The 25862-nt window shown below is 42.4% G+C and overlaps 1 protein-coding gene across 1 annotated transcript in view; it reads right to left on the reverse strand.

Annotated features, from left to right (window-relative positions):
* Positions 1 to 25862, reverse strand: part of PHIP (pleckstrin homology domain interacting protein) — a 327383-nt gene that overhangs the window by 189538 nt on the left and 111983 nt on the right. Inside the window, exons 10-15 of the mRNA XM_067532638.1 lie at positions 23411 to 23481; positions 22510 to 22610; positions 22381 to 22421; positions 21037 to 21135; positions 5483 to 5636; positions 2724 to 2858 (exon numbers count right to left, since the gene is read on the reverse strand). Coding sequence (XP_067388739.1) covers positions 2724 to 2858; positions 5483 to 5636; positions 21037 to 21135; positions 22381 to 22421; positions 22510 to 22610; positions 23411 to 23481 — 601 coding nt within the window. The remainder of the gene's footprint in view (positions 1 to 2723; positions 2859 to 5482; positions 5637 to 21036; positions 21136 to 22380; positions 22422 to 22509; positions 22611 to 23410; positions 23482 to 25862) is intronic.

Below are 25862 nucleotides of genomic sequence, written 5' to 3' on the forward strand. Positions count from 1 at the left end.
GGTGAGACATTATTTCCCTTTACAAAGCCATGTTGACTCTTCCCAACAAATCATGTTCATTTATATGTCTAATAATTCTGTTCTTTACTACAGTTAACTTCAATCAATTTGTGTGGTATTGTTAGGCTTACCATCCTGTAATTGCCAGGATCGCCACTGGAGTCTTTTTTTAAAAATCAGAGCTACATTAATTATCCTCCAGTCTTCTGATACAGGGGCTGAATTAAGTGATAGGTCAAATGCCACATTTAGTAGTTCTCTGATTTCATATTTGAGTTCCTTCAGAACTCAGTGACTGTCATCTGGTCCTGGTGACTAATTACTGTTTAATTTATCTATTTGTTCCTCCATTGGACTCCTCTGTTGACACTTCAACTTGGGACAGTTCATTGGATTGGTCACCTAAAAAGAATGGCTCAAATGTGGGAATCATCACTTCTTCTGCAGTGAAGATCAAAGCAAGCCCTCACACTGCCTCCTTTTTCACTCACTGTGGACAATCATTCTGCCTGTCTTTCAGGTCCATAACCTAGGCATCATCTTCTATTTGGACCTCTCTCTAGGTCATCACATGCAGGTTATGCTATTATCTTGCAGATTTCTTTCTGCACAACATCCCTAAGACATAGCATGTCCCATCCATCCACACAGCTAAAAAACTCTTTTTCAGGCTCTCATCTCACATTTTGATTACCACAACAGCCTTCTCTCTGACCTTATCAGAAATCTTGTCCTTATCATATCCATTAAGAATGCTGCTGCAAAGATAATTTTCCTAGCTTGCAGCTTTGACCATGTTATCCCTCTTTTTGAATCTCTCTGGTGGCTCCTCCTTCTCTATCGCATCAAACAAACTATTTATCTTTATTTTCAAGGCCGTTCACAGGCTATCCTCTCTCATTCAGTATTAAGATATTGATTCCCACCTTCTGGCCAGTAATGCCAACCTCCAATTGCCCACTTATTAAATCATCAAACAAGCAGCTTCACACTTTCTTCCATGCTACCCCTCACATTTGGGGTAATTCCCCATAAATATCAATAAAACTAACTCATGATCCTCCTTTGAAACCTTCTTTAAAACTCTTTTTTGCTATCATACCTACAAAATGTTGACAGTAGTTAGGCTTTTGGTGTACTGAGAACTCTACTTCTTATGATGACCAATACTATCTCACTGTTTCCTTGTACTCTGTCTATCTGTATCCATCTTTTGTCTTGACTCACACTCAGAGTATAAGCACACTTTGGGGCTCAGACTGTCTTTTTGTTCTATATCTGAACAATGACTAGCATAACAGGGTCCTGGTCTGTGACTAGCACTTCGAGGCACTATGGTAATATTAATTTAATAAGGGTGGTATAGTGGCCAATGTCACAAGACTTTAGCTTGGTCGAGCAGTCCCTCATTTATGAAAAGGGTGATTCTGCCTGGACCAGCACTTGTCAAAATATCTAACAACTGATGAGATTTCTCCAATATTATTGATATTTTGATCTCTGGAACCTTGCAATTCTCATAAGGAGCTCCTGGAATGACTTGAAGTCACCCAGGGCCATTGTTGGTGCCAAAGACACTACTTCACCAGACAATGGCTCAAAGAGGGCTTCTGGTAGTGAAGCAAGATGCTGGAGTTGCTTGGCCTCCATGTCTGGTTCCTCATGGTAATCCTCCCTGTCTGATGTATATGGTCTGGCTAGCAAAGCTGATATGGAAAGAGGTCTCTTCTTCCTCTTTCTCAGGTGTGAAGACCAGCTCCTAGTGGCTTGAGATGGTAGACCCCAATAAGCCCTACAGGACCATGGCAGCTGCCAAGGGATATCACTGGCTTATCTGATATAGCCACTCCAATGCCACACGTGTTGAGATGGTGGTTGGGTCCTGGACAGAGAGCCAGCAAGCTTTTGTGTGATCATGGATCACAGAGAAGGTTCTCTGCTCGAATATGAGGGAGAATGTACTTCAGGTGATAGAGAGGAGAAACAGTCCTCCTTTATGCGCAGTAATGTTGAATTTAGTACTTGGTACCAGGATCTGCATTAGTACCTGCAAGTGTCTTAATGCCAATGACAGTCCTCCTTTTCCAGAGGCTCATCATGTGCGACAGGTGTCAATCCTGCAGGGTACAGTGCCAGATCAAGGTTTGTCCGCTGTCGGTACAGGTGGTTCTGATCATCTGTACTCAATCCGGATGGGTCAAAGATGTTCATGATGGTCATATATCAGAAGAGTTCTGAAGAGTTTGAAAAATTTTGAGAGATTTAGCTGGCACTAAATAATAGTGGGTTGGAAGCTTGTCAGTTTCCATCTCATTGCCATGAATTAGTAAGAGGGAACTGAGGAAAGGTCACGCCATCTTGTCCTTTATGTCCTTATATGGGAGCATGGGAAGTCACAGGGCATATATGCAACACCAACGGACACTGCCAATCAAAATACTCTGATCTTGAGCGCATGAGGCACATGCATACATACAGTGGGATCCACATTGACATACGCAAAGAAAAAACATCAGCTAATGTATTAATTTCAAGCAACTTCATATAAATTATGGGTGAAATCCCAACCCTACTGAAGTCCACAGGAGTTTGGCCATTAATATCAATGGAGCCAGGATTGCACCGTCTTCCCCCCGCCACACACATACACACACACGCATGCACCAAAAATATAATGTACTTCACAGTTGTGCGTGAAGAGCAAATAACCATAGGAAAATTACCATGTTGAAGTAAGACCGAACTTTGACCCCTCTTGCCAAATCCCAAACTATGACATTTCCATCATGGCCAGCAGAGAAGAGAACTCTAGGATCAAACGGGTGAGGCTCAAGTACAAACACTTCATCCTCGTGTCCCTGAAATAAAAATATACATATATATTTTAAAAGAAATGGTAAGAGAGATTACAGAAAAATGTTCGACAAATCCATACAGAAATAGTTACTACTATTACACTGTCTGCACTCTACACATCTGAATAAGTTATAATGATGAGAAACTGTACACATGCCTAATGTACAACAGTAACTTTGGCAACTCTCTCGGCTGGCTTTTCTTAACTCTTCATTGTAACTTTATGTATATGTTTCTCTTTCTCCAGTGACAATTTCAAATAAAAATGTATAACCATCAGCTAAATCACTATCAGCATTTCTGTAATTAATTTAGAAGGCCAGAAATTACATTCTTAAAAACTGTCACTCTTATTTTAGCCATTTTAATCTTTTGCAGAGTTCATTTTACATTATATATGCGACTTCCCAAAAAAAGATCTAGTAAAGATCTAGTTTAGAAATTAGCATAAAGTTTTAGGCTTTGTAAAGAATTAGTACTCTAAAAGCAGAATTCGATTTAACATGCTCCAAGCACTTCCTTTCACTAATGGCATAAATTACATGCAGGAGCTACTTATTTTATAATGAAGTTTTAAAAAAAATCTCTTATTTTAATGTAAAACAGGAAGAGTATAATTAAATATATGCATATTTTTTCATGCCTAAGAAATTCTGAGGTCATGATAAGGACTGATATTTATGTTAAGATATGGGTATTCAGTCTTGGGTTTCATTTTTGGATTTCTATTTTTGGGTTGAGGAGCAGTTGCTGGCTCAATGTTTTACATAACTATTTTTTATTTTATGGCAAATGATGTCTAGAATCCAGAAGCAGGCCGTTTTTGTATATTCTAAATCAAACAGATTATGTTTCATTGCAGAAAAAGATGGAAATTGGTGATTGGTGAACTGCAATACTGCACAAGAAACCCAGGTTCAATTTCTGGGTCCAAGAGTCTCTTTGGACAGCCGAAGCCCCAAGTACTATAGGTGAGAAGAAATAAACTTGTGTTGTTCTTCAAATTCCTTCAGCTGACACAGAAGCACTGACGGTCTCTGTGAATTTGTCTGTACACACACATATACAATACATTTTATATATGTATATAGTTTCCCAAACTGGTCCACTGACCACTTACTGGTGGTGTGTGGACAGCTAGCAAAGGTACTCACACTTCTTATTTTCAGCTACAAAAATGCATTAAAAGACAATTACAAATACACAAAATACTTTCTTAATAGTTTTGCAAGTAGACAATTGCTGTAGTTATCACAGGGACATTATACAAATTTTTATGGAAAAGCATATGGTCCATGAGAGAATCTATTAAAAATGTGGTCAAACAAAAAATTTAAGAATCTCTGCAGTAAAGATCCTAATCTGGATTATTATCCTGAATCTCCTCCAACCAGACTAGGGCAATATCACTGCTCACAAGTCAGATGTATTTTTGAGATTGAAAAACCCACATTAGTTCCTGTATTTTTTTTCCTGTTTACCATTATCCTGTGACTGAAATGCATTAGCACCATTAATTTTAATCTTAAAAATTTATCAATCCACTTCATTCTTCAACCACAAGTGCCCACATAACTGCAGAATTTTCAATCTAAATTCAATAATTATATTTAAAAGATCTTTAAGGTGTTATTGCCATTAAGTAGTATCTATTAAGGATACTGTTTATTCCTCCATCCTTTCCTTTCAAGATATTTGAACCTAAGCTTTCCACTATCAGCAAGTATTTCAAGCATACCCATAGCACAAGATAAGTGTGGAAACCACAGACTTTTCCCCCATGATCACCATCAAGGCTGAAAAGCCTGAAGTGCCACTCCGACTACTTCAGTCAAAAAAAAAATTAAGTTTTTAAAGTGTTGCCATGATTGTGGGTTTTCCCCCACACCTTCAGGAAGACATTTTGGTTAATGCTAATATTCTAATGATCATCCTATCAAAGTTTCAATTATATTCATTTTACTCTATAATTTTGGATTACTTGCAATTTACCTCGATTTTTCTATACAATTTGCATTTGTATATAGACAAAAGTACATTACTATGAAAATGTACTTCATTAATACTTCAGTTATACATTTTCTATTGAAAGAATATCTGGGTCTTCCATCTTATTTTTCAACCTAGAAATGCATGTTTTTTTGGAGGTCAGCAAAAGCTCACCCCATATCTTCCTTCTACTTAAAGACCACCATAACAAGCCTTGACAATTCTGAACAACAACGAAAAAATAAAATGGTGACACCCTGTCTACACAAACTAAAATGTAATCCAAATAGATGCCTGCTGATATTTACCCACAAAAGATTATTTTAAAGACTCTTACCATCCTTGTTTTGGAAACATAACAGTGATTTAAAATTTTAAATTCAGAAACTGCCATTTCAAAAGCAAACAATGTCACTGCAAGGAGGGCAAGTGAAGAACAATTTTGGCTCCATCATCAACAGCTTTACTTTAGGTTGACAGTCACAAGAAATTCAAGTAGCTTTAAATTCTTCTGTATGTAATTATTTCCTTAACTTTCTTCCTCACTATGCAAATCTGTAAGGATCTTTTAAGAATCTATGAGGATATCTGAGTTACCGTAAAACAGCCGTAAAACTGCCACTCTTATTTTTCTTACCATAAGGACGTGAATAAGCTGGCCAGTGAAAGAATTCCAAACCTTCAGAGTCATGTTATTAACTGCGGTTATAACAGAGTTGTCATGGCGGTCCCACGCCACCATAGTTACTTTCAGTTTTGTGATTTTGTCTTCTACTCCTTGTAGACTTTGTCTAAAAGTAAACAGCAAAAAAGAGTTTTCAAAACAATGAGTCTGACTTAGCCAAAATCTTTGGTGTATTAAGAAACTTTTTATCAGACATCAAAGATTTCAAAGATGTTTTGGTTTAACATCAAAAGCAATAATATGTTTCTTCAATAACCTGGGCAAATGACATATTAGAAGTATATAATGGAAATGTTATATACAATAATGCATACTGCATAGGAAAAAAGCATTTTAAGTAAATATTGCTTAAAATAACTATTAAAATGAGATTCTAATAATCAGCAGCAATAGAGATTCCACAGGCCAAACCATAGCCTGCCTGTGCAATTTGTGTCTTCGGATAAAGCCCAGTATCAGAGAGCAAAATCTGAAGGCAAAGTGGTTGCACAGGTGGACAAGAATCTGGCCTGCAGAAGCTTTGTTATTGGTGTTTAGGAACATAGAAAGAACACAGCGTGATCGTCAGAGTTTAGGGTGAGATTGTGGAAACTAGGAAAAGGGCAACTTATTCCAACTGAGCCTATTTGATAAGAAAATCTATGAGATAACGGACATGAAACACTATAACACCATTTTTATAGAGTAATTTTAGGGACAGAATCTCACTTTCAAGGCAATGGGTGAAATCCAAAGTCTTCTGATGTCAGTGGCAAAACACATTTTGACTTTAATGGGGCCAGGATTTCACCCACTGTTTAGAGCCTTTTTGTTGTAACAAGACTCAGAGAGTTTAAGGCTAGAAGGGACCACTAGATCATCTCGTCTGATTTCCTGTATATCACAAGGACATCAAAACCACCATGCACCTGCACACTAAACCCAAGAAACTAAATGAGACCAAAGTACTACATGCTATGATCCAAAATATATTTATTAAGCATTTAGGATTTCAATTTCTATGAATTTCTTAATACTTCAGGTCTGACCAATTTAGAAGACATCACCCTGGATATTTCATCAATGATTTAAGAATATTAGGTTATTACTCCTCAATAAGGAAAAAGTTCTCCCAGACCTTAGTTTTTTTGTTTTTAAAAGACTTGTTTTAAAAGACTTGTTTTAAAAGACTTTGTTTTTAAAAGACAGGCCCAGAAAACCCATGAACTATGGCACTGGAGGACCAACTTGGGAGTAAGCCATGTGATCAAAGTCTGTTGTAGCACTGGAATTTTGATCTCTCTTGACTGAAGGAACTAACAACTCAGCGAATCCATTTGACTGTTGAGTCTTCCTCAAACATATGTTGCAGGTAACGTGTGATCATGTTTATCTAAGCTAAGAAGAAATTTTAGAGCTTTTTGTTGAAGCGTGGAGCTCTTTGGGTACTCCTGATGTCGATATATGCTATTGCAGTTGGTTGTCTCATGCTGCCAGTCTAGAATGTGGGAGTTGAATGGCTTGGCCTGATACTCTCTGTTCCAGATGACTGATGGACAGTCACGCTTCCAGTCTGTTACCGTTTTCCCAACTAGAAATTCTTTACATATATACTCTTCAAACTGAACAAGACTGTGGTTCTCTCACGAACCTGGTTGCTGAACTACCATCCAGGGATTGGCCTAACAAAAGATTATGTTTTTGCAAGCTTGGAAAAACCAAAGTACCAGATTAGGTAGAATTTAGAAAGGATTCCTGCTGACTGGGTGGAATTACCAGGACATACTTGCAGATTTTTCACATGGAGAAAAGATAATTGTGCTGTGTCAGCACAAATTTGTAAGGTAAAAACTGAACCAGATTCACTTAATTGGATCCTGGCATATTTTAAATTTGAAAGCTTTGATCTTCAAGCATCTCTCCCTCTGTTAACAGTTCTATTCCCCAATAGGTCAAAAATTGGGGATCAGAAAATAAAGTTGGCCCTGCTTGGAAGATTAAGGTACATGTTTAATAATTATGAAGTTATACTGTCAAAGAACTCTAAAACTGAGAATATCCTTTGAAGTTTGATGGTAGGATATTTTAAAATCAGCCATTCAGATCAGAGAACAAAAATGGTCTCCAGACCCTAAAAAAGCCACCAGAATAATCTAAGAAAATACTCTGTAGACCAAAAAAAGTGCCAAGTTCTGAAAGTGTTTTTAAGCCAAGCAGTAACAGGAAAGAAATGATTACTTATTGTAACTGTGGTTCTTTGAGATGTGATGCTGATGTATATTCAAAGTAGGGTATGTGTGTGAGCATGCCCCGTGTACCAGAACCAGACTCTGGCCTAGCAGTGCCCGTAGAGGAGCGGCACTCGTGTCTTGTGCCTGTAGTCTCTTCCCTGACTATATGAGAAGGCATCGCCCTGACCCCTCTCAGTTTTTTCACAATGAACATCCAGGGGAAGACTCCAGTTCAGAGGGAATGGACAGTGGGTTGTGGAATGCACGTCTGCATCACATCTCAAAGAACCACAGTTACAGTAAGTAACCGTTTCTTCTTCCTCAAATAGATACAGACATGTTTTCCAAGTAGGTGACTAGCAAGCAGTAACCCCATTCAGAGTCTACCTGAGTAAGGATCGCAGGACCGCTCTTCTGACATTAGTGTCCATTCTGGAAGAAACAGTGATCACATAATAGCATGTAAAAGTATGTATAGATGACTATGTGGCCGCCCTACAAATGTCCATTAGGGAAATGTCATTGAGGAACACCACCGATGTTGCCTGTGCTCCAAATGCATCTGCTGAGGAGGTGTGGCCAACGCTATCTCATAAGCAATCTTAATGCAAGATGTTATCCATCTAAAGAAGGTCTGTGCAGAGACCATTTGTCCCTTCATGCAGTCCGCATATGATACAAAGCATGAAACTCTTCTGTTCTGTTCAGATAGAATCCTAAACAGCATCTAATGTATGGAATGTTGCTCCTCCAGGGGGGGTATGCTGCTTGGGAAAAAATTCAAGCAAATACACAGCCTGTGTCAAATGAAACTGAGAGACCACCCTGAAAACAAACTTCAGATGTGGCTGAAGTGTCACCTTGTTCACGGAGAACTGCATGTAAGGAGGCTCAGCCATCAGGACCTGAAACTCACACAACCTCCCGGCAAAGGTAACGGCAATCAAGTATGCAGTTTCCTGAGACAGAAAGGACCCAAAAGGCTCCACTGGAGGCCCCTTTAGAGCCAATTAATACCATGTACAGGTCCTACAAGGAGACCAGCTTTCAGACTGGAGGATGCAGGCAGACGAGTTATTTCAGAAATCTCATTATCATGGCATTGGAGAAAATAAAATTCCCTTGGATAAGTGGATGAAATGCCAATATCGCTGACAAGTGCACTCTCAGAGAACTGAGTAGCAAGTCTGAGTCTTGAAGGTGTAACGAGTACTCCAGGATGTCCTGTATGGAAGCCTCTGCTGGATGGGCCCCATGGGCCAAGGACCACATAGAAAACCTCTTCCACTTCGCCAAGTAGGACATTCTAGTGGAAGGCTTCCTACTGTTAAATAGGACTTGTTAGACAGCCTCCACGAAACATCCTTCCTCCTCATTAAGCCATGCAGCAGCCACGCTGTGTGGTGCAAGGAGCTGGTTGCCAGATGTAGGGCGCAGCCATGGTCCTGAGTCAGGAGGTTGGGACGTAGAAGAAGCAGTATGGGAGGCTCAACCAACACAGAAAGGCGATTTGAGAATCAGTGCTGTCTCAGCAAAGCCAGGACAAGGAGGATGAGTCTGGCTCAATCCAACTGGAGTCTGGTGATGACCTGGGGAAGGACTGAGTTAGAAGAGAAGGTGTACAAAAGACTCAACTTACAGCTGCAGTGGAAAGCATCGGAGAGGGAGCCCGGGCTGAGCCCCTCCCAAGAGCAGACAAGGTGACACTTCCTGTTTTCCCTTGTCGCAAAGAGGTCAACAGAGGGAATGCCCCATGTTGCGAACACCAACCAAAGGACCTCAGTCTTTAGGGACCATTCGTGGCCTGGAGAGAAAACCCTGCTGAGATGATCTGCGAGATGGTTCTGGACACCCTGGTAAGTGGACAACTATCAGGGTGATGTCCTCTTTGATAAAGAACTGCCACTGGCTGATCACCTCCAACCAGAATGCTCGGGAGTGAGCTTCCCCTTGTTTAGTCACATAGAACATTCCAGTGGTATTGTCAGCAAGTATGTGAACCACTGAATGTCTGATGTGGTCCCTGAAGGCATGACACAGGTTAGGGGTGGCTCAAAGCTCCAACATGTTGATATGGAGTGAGGCCTCTTGTTCCAACCACAGATCCTGCACCTGCAGCAAGTCCAGAAGCACTCTCCAACCCAGACGGGACACATCAGTAATCACTGACTTGGTCAGAGAGGGCAAACGAAGGGGACACTTTAGCACACATTGCATGGGGACTCCCACCAGTACAAGGACTCCAGGACTGATGGGGGAGGCGAACCAATCTATATAGAGAATGCAGGGCAGGATAGTAAACCACATCTGAAGACAACAAAGACATAGCCTGGCAAGATGGACCATCTGGGTACATGTGGAGATATAGCCCAACAGGCTCAGGCACATGCAGACTGTCCTGAACGGTCATGATTGCAAACTGAGGCACAGCTGTTAAATCGCCTATGTGCACCGCAACTCCCAGTCGCCAGAAATTTTTCCCTCAGTGGTACCCACTGGGTCAGTTCTAGTGCCCTCTGGTGTTGCGTGCTCATACACTGAAATAAGGGTTCCGGCCAATCACGGACTTCAGTTCTTTCTTGCCGGCCAACTCCAACAGAAGAATAAGGAGGGTGGCCATGGAATGGACATATGCAACACTTCTCAAATAACAACAATTACAGAAAGGTTAGTAGCATTTTTTCTTCTTCGAGTGCTTGCACATGTCCATTCCACATTAGGTGACTTCTAAGCAGTATCATAGAATCACAGAACTCGAAAGGACCTCAAGAGGTCATCTAATCCAGTTCCCTGAGCTTATGGCAGGACCAAGTACTATCTAGAACATCCCTGACAGGTGTTTGTCTAACCTGCTCTTAAAAATCTCCAATATGGAGATTCCACAACTTCCCCAGACAATTTATCCCATTGCTTAACTACCCTGACAGTTAGGAAGCTTTTCCTAATGTCCAACCTAAACGCCTTTGCTGCAATTTAAGTCCATTGCTTCTTGTCCAATGCTCAGAGATTAAGGAGAACAATTTTTCTCATTCCTCCTTGTAAAAACCATTTATATACTTGAAAACTGTTATGTCCCCTCTCAGTCTTATTTTCTCCTGACTAAACAAACCCAATTTTTCGATCTTCCTTCATCGGTCATGTTTTCTGACTAGACTGTTAAGACCTCCGTTGGAAGTCTCGAGGATTGCAGCCAAGAACATCTCTGCATGACCACTGCAGAAGCCATGGATCTAACCACCAAGACTGCCATGTCCAGGGCGGTCTGCAGGTATAGACTTCCCCTCCTCTGCCAGAGCAGAAAACTATAGCCTGGACTCCTAGGGAAGCAAGTCCTTGAATTTCAACACTGAGTCCCAGACGTTGAAGTCGTACCTCCCCAGCAATTCCTGCTGATTGGACATGCAGAACTGGAGCCCCTCATAGAATAAACCTTTCTGCTAAAAAAGTCTAGTCTCTGAGTCTTGGGGGTTGCTGCTTGTTGCCCTTTTCTATCCCTCCCATTGGCCGCTGAGACCACCAAGCACCTGGGAGGAGAGTGGGAGTACAAGCACTCATATCCTTGAGTGGGAACAAAATACTTTTTTATAAACTCTCGCTTTGAGGTGGGAAATAGGGAGGCTGGGGTTTGCCACAGGCTTTAACTGGTCTTATGATGGCCTCACTGAGAGGGAGAGCCACTTTCAACGGAGTCCCCATAGTCAAAATATCGACCAGGCAGTGGGAGGACTCTTTAAATAGCTCCACTTCCAGACTGAGGTTCGAGGCCATTATTTTCATCAGCTCCTGATGAGCTTGGAAGTCATCGTGGGAAGGTGACACGCCCGCCCCTGACATTGTCTCATCCAGGCAGGAAGACAAGGAGGCCTGCACTGGCAGGGGGTCCCTCTTCTTCTCCTTCTGCACTAATCCAATCCTGAAGGTCTAGGTCCTGAGAATCAGTACCAGAATCTGGGTCGGGTGCTGCTTGGAGGGACGGAGGTGCTCTCCCTCTCCGATACCACTGAGTAAGAGAGGCCGAAAGGGGGCCCTGCCTCAAGGGAAAACCCCACATGTTCCAAAATGACCACTGCATTCTGTATAGGCCACTGCCCACTGTGCCAAGCTCTTGGGGGTACCCCTACACCTGGATCTACAACCAGATAAGGATGACCAGGGGGGATAATGGGAACAGTTCCTCAATTGGAGATGTGATTTCACTTCCAAGTCAGGTGACAAGCCTTCTTCTGGGGACCACAGACAGGCGGTACCACTTGGTGCCAGGGAGCGGTACCAAAATGGAGAGACCTGTGTCAAGGCCAACAGGGACAGTTTCCCTCTTGACAGTACCAAACGGGAGCTCAGGGCAGCATGCTCCCTTCTGCTCACCAGTACAGACATTGCAGACTTTTGTACTGCTGGCAACAGCAGTACTGAAAGCACCAGTAAGTCCCTGGCTGCAACGAATGCCTCTGGGGTAGACAGTACCAGGATGCTGCTGGTGCCACAAAAGCTCTCCACTACTGAAGGCTAATCCAGGACCAGACTCAATGGAACCTGTGTACAGGACAGAATCAACAGCACCGCCCTTGGAGTGGGAGCACAGAAGTGGCCAGACTAAAGTTGCACTCTGCTGTGCTCCCCGTCCTTGGCTTTCTTCAGAGTCAGGGTATGCCCCCACTCAGCCACCTGCTTATGGAATAGTACCAAGAGACTCTCACAGCAGGAGGAGCATGCCACGCTGATGCCAAGGTACTCGGTGACGAGTCCGACCAGCTCAGTTACAACGAGGGTCGGAGTGCCGCCTCCATCAGGAGGGACTTCACCTGGTCTCCTGGTCCTTCTTATTATGGGGTTTGAAGTCCTAGCAGAGATCCCTGATATGAGTCTCTCTCAGGTACTTCAGACAACTGGAGTGGGGGTCACCCAAAGGCACTGGCTTGCCACAGGAGGCACAGGGCTTGAAACCCAGAGACTGAGGCATGTCTGATACTGGGAGCGGATGAAGACTCCACTAACACAGCGAAAATACCAATTAACTATGTACAACCAGTTCACAACTGTCCAAACTAGAAATAAAGAACTGGGATAAAGAAAACAAAAGGAAGGTAGTAAACTAAAACTACAGAGAAAGGTCTTCCACTGAGGAAAGCTTGCTGAAGGAAGAGGAGAGGTTCCAGCAACCATCACAGGCAGAAAGAAGGAAATGAGAGCGAGGGGTCAACCGGATCCCTTATTTCAGCATATGAGCGCATGACACCAGAGGGCGGTAGAGCCAACCTGACAGATATCACTTAATGGAAAAATTTCCAGCAACTGTTCTCATGGTGTGCACACACCTAACGTGAAATGGACATGTGCAAGCACTTGAAGAATCAGTCATTCTGAGACAAAACAGGAATGCTAGCTGATAGAATCACCATGCAGAACCTCACATATCTGATGAGCTTGTGAAATCCGTCGAGGTCAAGAATGGGCTTCACATCCTGCCCCTGGATTTCAGTATCAGGAAACAAGTGGGCATTGAACCTGCAACCGCAGTTTTCTCACAAAACCTTCTCCACCGCTCCCCCAATGCTATCAGAGAGCTGACCTGCTCGAAGAGCAGAATATCATGATAGGGGTCTCTGAAGAGGGATGGACAGGGCGCACAGAAAGGAATTGGATGGTGTAGCCCGATCTCCCAACAGTGTCTAGGAACCAGCTGCTGGACATTAATGAGACATGGGCATTGTAAAAGCAAGTCAGTCTGTCACCAAAGGAATGGGTGGATGACAAGGGAGAAAGAAAAGATGGTTACTTACCTTGTAACTGTTGTTCTTCAAGATGTGTTGCTCATGTCCATTCCATTTTAGGTGTGTGCTAGCCTCCATGCACAGTTATCAGAATTTTTTCCCCCTTTGTAGTACCCATAGGGCCAATTCCAGTGCCCCATGGAGCCCCAAGCACATGTTTCGGTAAATGAGGCGCTGCCAGCCCTATGTCCCTTCAGTTCCTTTTTGCCGTCAACTCCGATAGTGGGAACGGGGGAGGGAGGGGGGAAGGGGAGGTTATGGAATGGACATGAGCAACACATCTGGAAGAACAACAGTTACAAGGCAAGGCAAGTAACCGTCTTTTCTTCTTCAAGTGCTTGCTCATGTCGATTCCATTCTAGGTGACTTACAAGCAATACCTTGGAGGTGGGTTCGATGTTCATCAGTGAGCCATTTGCAGCACCACCTTGCCAAAGCTGGCGTCATCCCATGCCTGTTGAACGATGGCATAGTGGGAGGCAAAAGTGTGCACCGAGAACCAGGTAGCAGCTCTGCATATGTCCTGAATGGGCACCTGTGTCCGAAACATCATTGACAAAGCCTGTGCTCTGGTAGAATGGGCCGTAACGATCCCTGGGAGAGGAATCTTCACCTGCTTGTAGCAGAACTAGATGTAGGAGGTTATCCACGAGGAGATCCGCTGAGCCGAAACAAGTGAGCCTTTCATCCTATCAGTCACTGCCACGAAAAGCTGCGTAGACTTACAAAACGACTTCATCCATTCAATGTAAAATGTTAGGGCCCTTCATACATTGAGCATATGCCATAATCGTTCCTCCTCCAAAGCCCCTGCTTCAGAAAGAAAACGGGCAGGAAAATACCCTGACTAGAATGAAATTGGGACACTACCTTGGGTAAGAAGGCTGGGTGAGGCTGCAATTGGACTTTATCCTTAGAAGCCCTAATCTCAGACCCTTCTAGCCAACGTGATTGCTACCAGGAAGGCCACCTTCAAGGACAGTAACAACAGTGGGCAGGTTGCCAAAGGCTCAAATGACGCCCCCGTGAGCCTGAAGAGAACCAGATTTAGGTCCCAGAGAGGCAATGGATCCCCTAACCTGAGGGTAGAGCCTCTCTATGCCCTTCAGGAACCTAACTGCCATGTCATGGGGAAAAAAACGATTTCCCTTGAATTGAATGGTAAAAGCCAAAGACAGCTGCCAGATGCACCTTCAATGAGGCAATAGCAAGCCCTTGCAGCTTAAGCATAACAGATAGTCCAAAACAGTCTGGATCAAAGCCTGCTGGGCTGAGACCTTCCAGGATGCCACACAGGAGGTAAATCGCTTCCACTTGGCTAGGTCAAATGTTCTAGTGGAGGGTTTCCTGCTATCCATTAGAATTTGTAGCACCTGAAAAGAACAGATTTGTTCCTCTGGGTTTAGTCAATTAGCCTCCACGCCATCAGGTAAAGAAACTCCAGGTCCGGATGCAACAACAGCCCCCGCTCCTGAGAGAGGAGATTGTGCCAACATAGCAACTGTACCGGGGGCAATCGAAAGCTCCAGCAGCGTTGTGAACCAATGCTGCCATAGCCAGGTGGGCGCTATCAGGATGATATCCACCTGCTTCCTCTTGATCTTTAACAGGACTTTGTGAATCAGCGGTATGGGCAGAAAGGCATACATAAGGGTCCCTATCACGGAAGAAGAAGGCATCAGACAGCACCCCTTTGCCGAGTCCGCTAATGGAGCAGAACTGACTGCACCTCTTCTTTAGCTAGGAAGCGAAGAGGTCCACTTGAGGAAACCCCCACTTTTGGAAGAGCATGTCGACCACCTTCAGGTGGAGTGACCATTAGTTGCGGGGTAAGAAGAACCTGTTGAGGCGGTCCATTGTGGCATTCTTGATACCGAGAAGGTGGGAAGCCATCAGGTGTATACTGTGCGTTATTGCGAAATCCCACAGATGCACTGCCTCCTGGCACAGGGCTGGGGAGCAAGCCCTGCCCTGCTTGTTGATGTAATACATCATAGCTGTGTTGTCCATCAACACCTGGACCACCTTGCCCGTCAAAAGGGGGAGGAACACCCCACATGGCAGCCATACCGCCCTGAGCTCCCTGAGATTTGTGTGCAACCTTCGGTCCGTCTTCGACCAGGTCCTTTGGGTACTGTGTTTGGAGCTGATATGTGCACCCCCCACCTCAGGTCTGAAGCATCTGATATCAGGGTGACTGAGGGAACCGGTTCTTCAAAGGGCATCCCTTGCATGACCGCCCAGGTATTTAACCACAACTCAGGGAGGACAGACTTGCAGGGGTATGGTGACCACCCTGTCCAAAGAGTGTCTCCTCGGGGCGTACACTAAGGTCAGCCATGACTGGAGTGGTCTGAGTCTTAGATGCGCAAGGCATACCATGTACGTGTAAGCTGCCATGTGACCCATCAGCTGCAAGCAAGTCCAGGCCATCGTAAGGGGATAGGCGCAAAGGCGCGTGATAAGGCCCAACATGGCTTCGAACTGAGGCTGTGGCAGGAAAGCCCTGGCTTGTGTGGCGTTGAGAATGGCCCCGATTAATTCTATTCTCTGAACTGGTACTAGCATGGATTTCTGCTCATTAACCAGCAGACCTAGGCGATGACAGGCGGCCTGTACCAAATCGATACTGGTCTGAACTTGAGACTGGGAACTGACTTTGATCAGCCAGTCGTCCAGATATGGGTAAATTTGCACGCCTTGTCATCTGGGATATGCAGCTACGACCGCCATGCACTTTGTAAATACCCTGTAATGGCGTCTCTGTGTATACATCCCCGCTAGTCCTCAAATCCTTGAAAGAATAAAAGGCTTCATCAGTCTTGTCCAAAAACAAGGTTTAGCCATTGAAGGGCAAGTTCTCAATTGCTTGCTGGACATCCAGAACAATCCCCAAGTTCTCGGGCCAGGAAGCCCTCCTCATAGTAACTGCAGAGACCATAGTCCTGGCCAAAGTGTACGCCACTTCAAGGGCGGGTTACAACAACTTTTTTGCCACCAAGCAGCCCTCCATGTCAAATGCCTGAAATTCATCCCCGGAGGCCTAGGACAACTGTTCCTCAAACACAGCCGTAGCTGGCCAGTTGAGGAAGTCATATTTAGTCAGCAGGGCTTGCTAGTTCGCAATCCTCACATGAAGTAATGATGAAGTGTACATCTTCCTGCCAAGAAAATCTAGGAGCTTCAAGTCTCCTCCTTTGTGGGAGGTCTTGAATCTGCCCTGCTGGGCACTGTCACTCACCACTATGACCGCCAGTGAGTTTGGGGCCGGGTGGGAATAAAATCCCTCATATCCCTGTACCAACAAAAACAGCACTTCTCCAAGTTCTTAGCATCAGCAGTTACCAAGGCCGGCGTACCCCAAAGAGCCTTCACAGGCTCGAGGAGCACTTCAATCAGGAGGACCACACTCCCAGGGACAGAGGATTGGAGAATGTCCACGAGTTTATGGGTATTCTCCTGGAGAAACACTGCCTGAATACCCAAGGACAAGGCCACCCAACATAACAGGTCCTGGTATGCCCTGAAGTCCCCCCGGAATGGAATGGGAGGACAAACCAGGCAACACCGCATCGTCCGAGGATGAGGCTGTTGGCTGAACCAACAGCGTGATCCTGCTCCTCTGGCAACGTCGCCAGATGAGGAAACTCTGGTGGCTCCACGGGAAAAGGAACTGCATGCATCTGGACTTGGGGCTGGTCGTCAGCCATGGATGGTGCATAAGCAGGGGATCTTGCTTTTGATTTCAATGACAAACGAGACTTCCAGGAGTGAGGAGCTCTCCACTGAGTCCAAGGTAGCCACTGGTATGGGTAAAGCATTGGTGGCCAGTAGGCACCAGGCCAGGGACCTTCATTCTGGTCTCGAGGTGTATGCCAAGCTTGGAAGCCATATTGGTCCACTGGTGGTCCCCGGATTCCCTCAGGTGAAGTGGAGCGGCAGGATGAGGAGTCAGAGTATGAAACAAAGGAGTCTCAGAGAAATAGAGGGGCTACTCCAGAAGGAGCCAACGGGTGACCCGACTCAACCATAGCCCTGAACAAGTTCAGGATTGGCGTCCCATTGTAGTCGGCACCACTGGTGCCACAGGCAAGGTTGGTCCCGATACAAACAATGGTACCGGAGTGCCTGAATGCCTCAACATCATCTGCAGCATCAATTGCGTTAGTGCCGAGGAAGAGCCTGGTACCAAAGAATGTTGTACTGTCTCTGGAACTGTGTCCATACCAACCCCTGGAAGGGATGCTTCATGGTGCAGTGCCGAGACATATGCAGCACACTCCAACTGGAGGTCCACCGCATGCATCAGCCTTGTGAAGTCCTGGACCAGTGGTGAGGACAGAACCAAAAGGTAAAACAGGTCCCCTTCTGCCTGGTGCACAGACATCACTGACACAGTCAGTACTGCCATCATTCTCAACAGTACTGGACCCAATAGATGCATGTAGGCCAGAACCGGAGTCAGTGGTACGAGGTGTCTGTCCTCCCTACCCTGTATCAAGGGAGGATCAGAAACATCAGCAACATCCTGAGCACCAGAGCCAGACTCATGCTAGTTTGCAATCTTCTTAGGAAAGGCAGAAGAGTCACCCCAGAGCCTGGAACACACCCAATCGGTCTTATGCGACCTCTTCTTAGGTGCCAACAATGCAGAATGCCTCCTGCATCTCTTTGAAAGGTCCCTGCCCTGGAACAGGAAGTAGCAGTACTTTCTGACCTGGAGGACAATCTGCAGCCTGAGGAAGGCCTCAGTATCAGGTCAGGCCTAATGGCCTGCTCATGCATGTGCTGCTTAAGATAATGGTCCCATGCTACCCGAATTCTCTTCTTGAACAATCTGCAGATCGAACAGTGTTCCTAAAGGTGGGCTTCACCAGGGCAGAGCAAGGACTGTGTGTGAAAATTACTGTTAAGGATCACCACTTTACATGAAGAGCAATGCTTGAACCCTAGTGAGGCCATCACTAGGAGCACTACCACTCATGCTATACTATACACTATAACTTGTATCTAATAATACTACTAACTAACTAGCTATGAACTATATATAACAAAACTAGGCTAAGATATAAATTTGCGAGGTTGTGAAGCAACAACCGCAAAGTCAAAAGGTGGTGAGAACAAACTGACAGGGGTTTGGGAAAGCGCTGCCTCATATAGTCAGGGGAAGGTCTATAGGCATGAGACGCTAGCACTGACACTCTACAGGTACTGCTAGGCAAAAGTCTCTGGCTCTGGCATGTGGGGTGCACACACACCTACTTGGAATACACGTCTGCATCTAATCAAAGAAGAACTAAAGTGAGAAAGATATATGCTTCTTTGAGATGAATTAAGCATAGAAAAACATCTTGGAGAAATATCCTGAATTAGAAGAGAGTGATTTTCCATCTGAAAATGAAATATTTTGACATGAAGTAGAGGCTAATGACTGCAATTTTATGAGTTTCAATGTACTCAGTCTTGATGTTTGTCACTAAGTGTGAGAAATATAAGTCAAGTGAAAGATGATATAATGATATTCTGGAAGCTGTGACTAAGTGGGGTACAGTCAGATAGAAATCAGGGGACATGGGGGCCCACACTGACAGAAAGGTGCTGGCAAACTCTGACTAACTACTGTGACTTCATGACATGCGCAAATCATATTGTCACAACAAAGGCCCAAAAAGCTGTGACAGGTACTTCATAAACTCTGCAAATTATGTTGTATATGGGCTTGTCCATGGCTGAGGGCAGCTGCATCTATTGATTTAAATCAGACCGAGGCTTTGTAAAACTAATTTGAAAATCTGTGTTATTGCAATTTTATAAAAAGTTATTAACTATCATAAATTATAAATGTTTATAAATGCTTTTGGTTTTTTTCTTAATGCCACTACCAAAGTATCTTTTTCGATTTTTTACAAAACTTCTTTGGAAAACAAAATATTGAAAAATAAAACGTTAGGTGGAATTTTCAAAGCATCTGAATACCTTAGGTGTCTAATGGTACGGTTACACAGGGGAGGAGAAGGGGGAAGAGGAAGAAGGAAGAGAAGACCCGCAACAGTGAGTCTCAGAGTCCAGGTCAAGTGACTTGCACTACAGGGATAAAAATAGCAATATAGACATTTGGGCCTGGGCTGAAGCCTGGACTCTGAAACCTGGCCCGAACATCTATGCTCCTATTTTTAGCTCCATAGTGTAAGCCTGAATTAGTTGAATTAGTTTTGCAAAAAGGTATAGAGGACAAAGATACAGATATTACAACTACATGAACTATCTTTGGGGACTACAGTATTAACTTCATGAATGTTATATGGATCGTTATAGGCAAGTGACTGTATTCTACTCAATGAGGGAGGGTTATCCTATGTTCTCTAATAATTAAAAATAGTGCGGGATAATTACTGCAGTCCATGGGACTATGAACAGCTCCTGAGAAGTACCTCTCATTGGGGTAATTTGGATATACTGGTTCAGGATAGGCTTCAAGAGACACAGGAGACAAAGAAAGAACTTGGGATATAAAGGGCCAGTTTAACTTGAGAGCGGGGTCTTCTTTTTGATTTAACAAATGAACAAGGCCTTCTGTTCAAAGGGGGACACAATCATGCTGAAAGGTCTGGAACCTGCCAGGATCTCCATGGGTCTGATGGGCACTACTGGTCAAGTGTTTAGATCCTTTTACTGTTGTATATGTTTTCTCTATAAGCTTTTCTCCTTAAATATATGTATTCTGCTTTGAAAGAACTGTTTGGTTACTTATAACCATTGGCCATAGTTGGTTCATTCCCTGGTCATAGTACTGGAGAAAAAGCAAAGTGCAGAGACATAGCTGTCAGGGACTTTAGCCACAAAGGCAATCAAAACCTGTCTTTCCTCTCTGTCTCGTAGTACCTTTCCATAACTTCCCTTAAACTTTGGACTTGGTCTACACTACAAAAAGTTTGCCAGTAATAATATACAAGTATTACCATATCAACAAACCCTCCTAGGGTGCTTTTGCCAGTATAGCTTATATCAGTTCCCTGAACAAAGCAAGTTATACTGGCAAAAGCACTTTTTTGCCAGTAAGAATGCATCTATACTAGGGCTTTTGCCTATTGTTTTAAAAAAGGGTTTTTTTAAAGAAAAAGAAAAATCACCCTCCCCAAACTGACATCACTATTCTGGCAGAAGTTTTAATGCAAAACTGGCCCTTTGCCTCTTTTGGTCCAGAAACTTAACTAAGTGCTTTAATCGCCCACATGCTTTCCTAGCTCTATGGCTGGGAGATTTTAGAATCAGTTTTCCTTTGACGTCTTAATGAAGCTGTAGTGCAAACAGGAGTTAAGGTGCATCTGAGGTGAACTAGCTTGAACAGCTGAATATGTAGTCAATTATATTTAAAAAATAAAGTTGAAATCCCTGCTTCAGAACAATATGCTCTACACTTAGGTCCTCTTAAGTGATGAGGTACTATGTCAGGAACTAGCATTAGGGTTGAACACACTTTAAATTTGCACCATTTGATGCAAACCAGTTGATTTTGCTTACTTACCCTGTTGGACGAGTAGCCATATCTAACAAAATGCTCTTCCACTCCCTTCGCTTAAATTGCCATATGCGTGCCGTCCCATCACGGCTTCCACTCACAAACCTACCAGAAAAAATTACTATTCAATATCAATCAGAGATAAGTTGGTTCATATGAAAACTGATTATGGAGAGAAAATGCTATTAATCATTATGATTTTATTCTGTCATATACCACACGAGCGCACCAATATACCTGTTATTTCAAAAACTCTGTACTACTGCTTTTCGGTAAAATGCATTTGAAATACATAGAGAGAAACGTGGTGAAATTTACTTTCCAGCTCCAGCACTGCAGCATCTGGGCTGAAATAACTCCCTAATGTATCAGTTGCATGTGGATCATGTGGCCCGCTCCCATGTTCTACACAGTTACCACTCTTTGCTCTGCTGAATGTGGGACAACAGTGGAGACAACAGGGTAACCCTATACAGATGCTAAGCCAATACCCCCTCCCTTTACACAGTCACAGTGCAGGGTCTAAGTCATGCAAAAGGCCAAGATGCCAGGAAAGCAGAAATTAAAGGTCAATTTAAACAAGCAAAACTTATCCCTCAGGTAATTTGGAACTGCGTATTTTGTCATAGTTGCTATGATAGCTAAATTGAACTTTCTTCTCCCTCATGGCTTGAGTTAGAAAAAATGTGGTGGTAATCTCCCAAGATCAGTTTAGAGTAGTTTATATCATGATAAAATTGCATATTAGAACACTATGTTTCAGGGGGAGAAGTGATTGCTTTCCTAATGAATTTAAAGTTTTTCCTTACCATCTTTTATGTCAAACATCCAGAAGATCTTTACAGATTATTGAGATATTTGAAATAAATAAACAGCTACTCCTCATAAATCTCAAGCCAATCAGACAAACACTCTCCAGAATGCACTTCTTTACCCTCCCTGATTATTTTTGCTGTGAACCCAGTCGCCACTGATTAAAAATCCTATTTAAATAAACTTCTAAGACAATGGATAAAGTATACTAGAAATATTTCCAGAGTCTACCAAAGCACCTTTCATCTCTTCATAACACAAAAAATATTTGGTTAAGTAACTATGTATTAGGCACTTGTAATAAAAGTGATGATAAACAGGAAGCCATATGATTATTTTAAATAAATCTAATGATGACCGTAAAAATGACCAACTATTGTAGATTACCTTTAAAAGTAAAGAAGTGGACAGAATGCTTCAAAACACACAGCAAAATATTTCTAACAAACTCTAGAAAACCACTGACATTTGGAAATTATTTTACAAGGCTGCAAACATTGTTTTGAAATAAAAACATATAAATATTTGTGTGCTTACCTGTTACTAGTGTTAGAAAACTGAATGCTATCAACTTTGTCCTACATAAAGAACACAGAAATTAACAATGAATTCAAGCTATCAACTCATTTTAATCAAATACTTATGTAATTTTTAAATAATATTTACAGTATGAAACTCCAACTCTGATATCTTCTCCGGCTGGCCTGACCCAAAGAAATAAACCCTAATGATGTGATCTGTACTTCCAGTGGCCAGAAACATTCCACCTACAAAAGGTAAGCACAAATAAGCAATAACCATGAGGAAAAAGGCAATGTAATTATTTGAAAGTTGTCAATAACCTTAAATGTATTAAATGTTATTTTTATAAAAAGTTTATAGCAATGTTGACTTATTTTCATTGCCTGTTTATTTAATATTCAAAATTATATGAAAAATCTGAGGCATTGAGCATCTTATGAAATTGTACAACATATACAGAAATGATTAGATATTCCTAATTTTTCTAAAAACAATATTAAGCAATTGTATATTTTTTGTAAAGTAACTTTTCATAAGCAAAACAGATGTAGGAATTTTTTCAAAAGGGCATGGACAGGGGGAGTTGGTTTCCAAACTCAGCAGAAGATTTGAATTTTCTCTGGTCATTGGAAGTAGACTTTTCAAAAGTGCTTAACTGACTTAGAAGCTTAAGTCCAGTTTTCAACTCTATTTGTCCAAGTCCAACATGATGCATGAACAAACCCTTTGATTTTCTCCCTTACCCATAGTACACATTGCACTTGGAGGAAACTAAATCACAAAAATGCATTAACAAGATTTTATACTTAATGATAGCCACGGATTCCTTATATAGCAAACACAAATTATCTATGCACACAATATGAAAATCCATTATTAATAATAATTTTTAGCTCTATATATAGTCTGTTTCTTCAGTAGATCTCATCCAATTAACTAAGTACACACATTATAATAATAGTGCTATCTTTTACTAAACTCCTTAAATGTCTTATTACAAATCCTTATGTTGAAGAGGTAGAAAAGAAAAAAGAAAATCCTTTACCAGCACTAAAAGAAGAACAGATCATTTGGACTCCAGGACGAGGACGTTCCATAAACTTTGTTGGCCTCTGACTACAAATATGAAAATAATTAAACAAAGAAAATAATTTCCTTTGGGGTGTTAACATAATCAGAAACAAGTCTGTATCTCAAAAATAAGCACAGAAAAACAAAATTAAACATGAAATAAGCCATATATAAACAATTGAGTATCACTATGGTTCATGATCTGATCTTGTGGAAATTAGAGAACCATGGACTACAGTCTGCACTTATCAGAGATTTCTAGCAAACTTAAGATGTTGCACTATAATTCTTAAACAAACCATGCCCAAAGTCACTTTCAAGGAAAAGAGGTGCACATCCAGGCCAGGGTCATCCATTACACTGACTTTTAAAATCAATGAATATGTAACCTCAGTTGTTCCATGAACTTCATAGCGCAAAAGCCTTCTTACATTGTACAAGAAAAAGAAAGCTAGAAGTTGTTTAATAAAAATATATGTTGCACAGAGGAACAGGTAATAAAAATAGACTAGCCTTTGCAGAAAATCTATATTCTTTGTAGATAGCCCCAAAATTTCAAAAAGCACCATGATCTCCCATGTAACTTCTATACATTTTTCTACTCTATTTGTTCCCTTTTGGACATTTCAGTGTCTCATATAAGTACTAATAATGTCAACTAGAGCTTTAATGGTCTAATACTGTGGCCAAAAAAAAAACAGAACCCAGAAAATTCATATGTCTGCTTGCAATCCTTACTCTCTGATTTTGCATATATAATGCAGCAGCCTCGAAACAATAGGAGGCTTTGAACAGTATACCATCTGCAATCTGAGACCTCAGTAGAGAGCAGCAGTATTTATACATGCAAATATCCTTGTTGCAGCTGATTTATACTAAACTCTTAATACTTACATTAAAACTATGTAGGCTTTCATTTCATGTAAGAGAATAGGAAACCATATCCATACCTTAACTGAAAATTTCATTTTTTAAGAGTAGTGAGGTCCATAGATCCTTGACACTAGGTTTCTGATCTATGCAGCCTTGGATGCAAACCAGACCTCTCAATCGGTGGCTCCACCTCCAAGAAACATGCCAGCTGCGACACTTCCTCAGCCAAGAAAATTTCTAATCACTATATATTGCTATATATCAACAGTACCAGTCTCCATGCAAAGCAAAGACTGCAATGAAGAAACAGATTTTAAGGGCCCATTAATAATCCCTTATCTTTCCCAAACAGCCCATACAGGGTGGGCTAAATCTATTCATCTGATTATTCTGAAAAAGGAAATCTTCAAGTAAAGCACAGATATGTTTTCCTATTCTTGTTTGTAATGAGGGCCACAGATCCATGACACTGGGATTTTCACAGAAGCATCCACTTAGAGTGGGAGAAATATATATATGCAAAATAGGGTGACCCTTTCTTAATTGTTACTGGAACACTACAACACTACCATTTACCAAAGGTGGTACTGATTATAAGATTGAACGTCTAGTCTACAGAACCTGGAGAAGGCATGCACAGAGGACCAGGTGGCTGCTTTACAGATTTCCTCATTTGATAAGATTCCTCACAGCTTTTCCCATCTTTCCTCCTAAATGAAAATTTTTTAGATAGCCATGTTTATCTATACTCTAAGATGTGGAAACTGCTGAGATATTAACTAACTTCTCCCAATTTATCAAAGCCATGGCTCTTCAGCATCATTCATCTATGGCTCTTCCTCTGGATGGGGCTTGAATAAGTAGGTTATGAAGGAAGGGATAGACATGGAAACTCTCCTGTCTGAGAGCTGCTATTAACACTAGCAACCAACACTTTCATAAACACTTGCAGGGCTGTTGGTAAACCAAAAGACAAGGACCAGTATTAGTAGTGTTGTGCTCCTAGAGCAAAACATAGGAAGCATCTGTGACACTGCTGAATTGGGATAGGGAGCTAGGCATCCTTCAAATTTACTGATATCATCAGATGCCAACCTATCATCAAGCTAGTGTGGATATTAAAAGTCTCCACCTTGAGTTTTAATTTCTTCATGAATCTGCTGAAATATTACAAATAAAGAACTGACTAGTACCCCACTTTGACTAGGAACAAGATGTAGTAAAGACCTAAACTCTTCTCTGGAAAAAGTGACAGGTTCAATCACTACTGTTCATGAGCAATGAAGGATGGCTGTCTGCACGTTCACTCTCTTTTGTGGATCCTTTTTACAAGTGAGATGGGGTAAATTAGTGCCCTGAGCTGGAGGTAAATCTGGAGAGAGACAAAGAATACTACTTTTGAACTCTTTTCAAAGCCCACTTGTACGAGTTCACTAGCAGCCAGTGAGCTGTAAACTGAAGAAGCTGACTGCAAATTTGGGGCTCTACCCTAGATTGGACTGTCTGCGAATCATGAAGTTCTCTTAAAAGAGCCTCAGCTTAAACTGGAGAAT

Source organism: Emydura macquarii, unplaced genomic scaffold (genome assembly GCF_026122565.2).
Source record: "Emydura macquarii macquarii isolate MOO-44397 ecotype Brisbane River unplaced genomic scaffold, CSIRO-AGI_Emac_v2 contig_3295, whole genome shotgun sequence".
NCBI lineage: Eukaryota > Metazoa > Chordata > Testudines > Chelidae > Emydura > Emydura macquarii.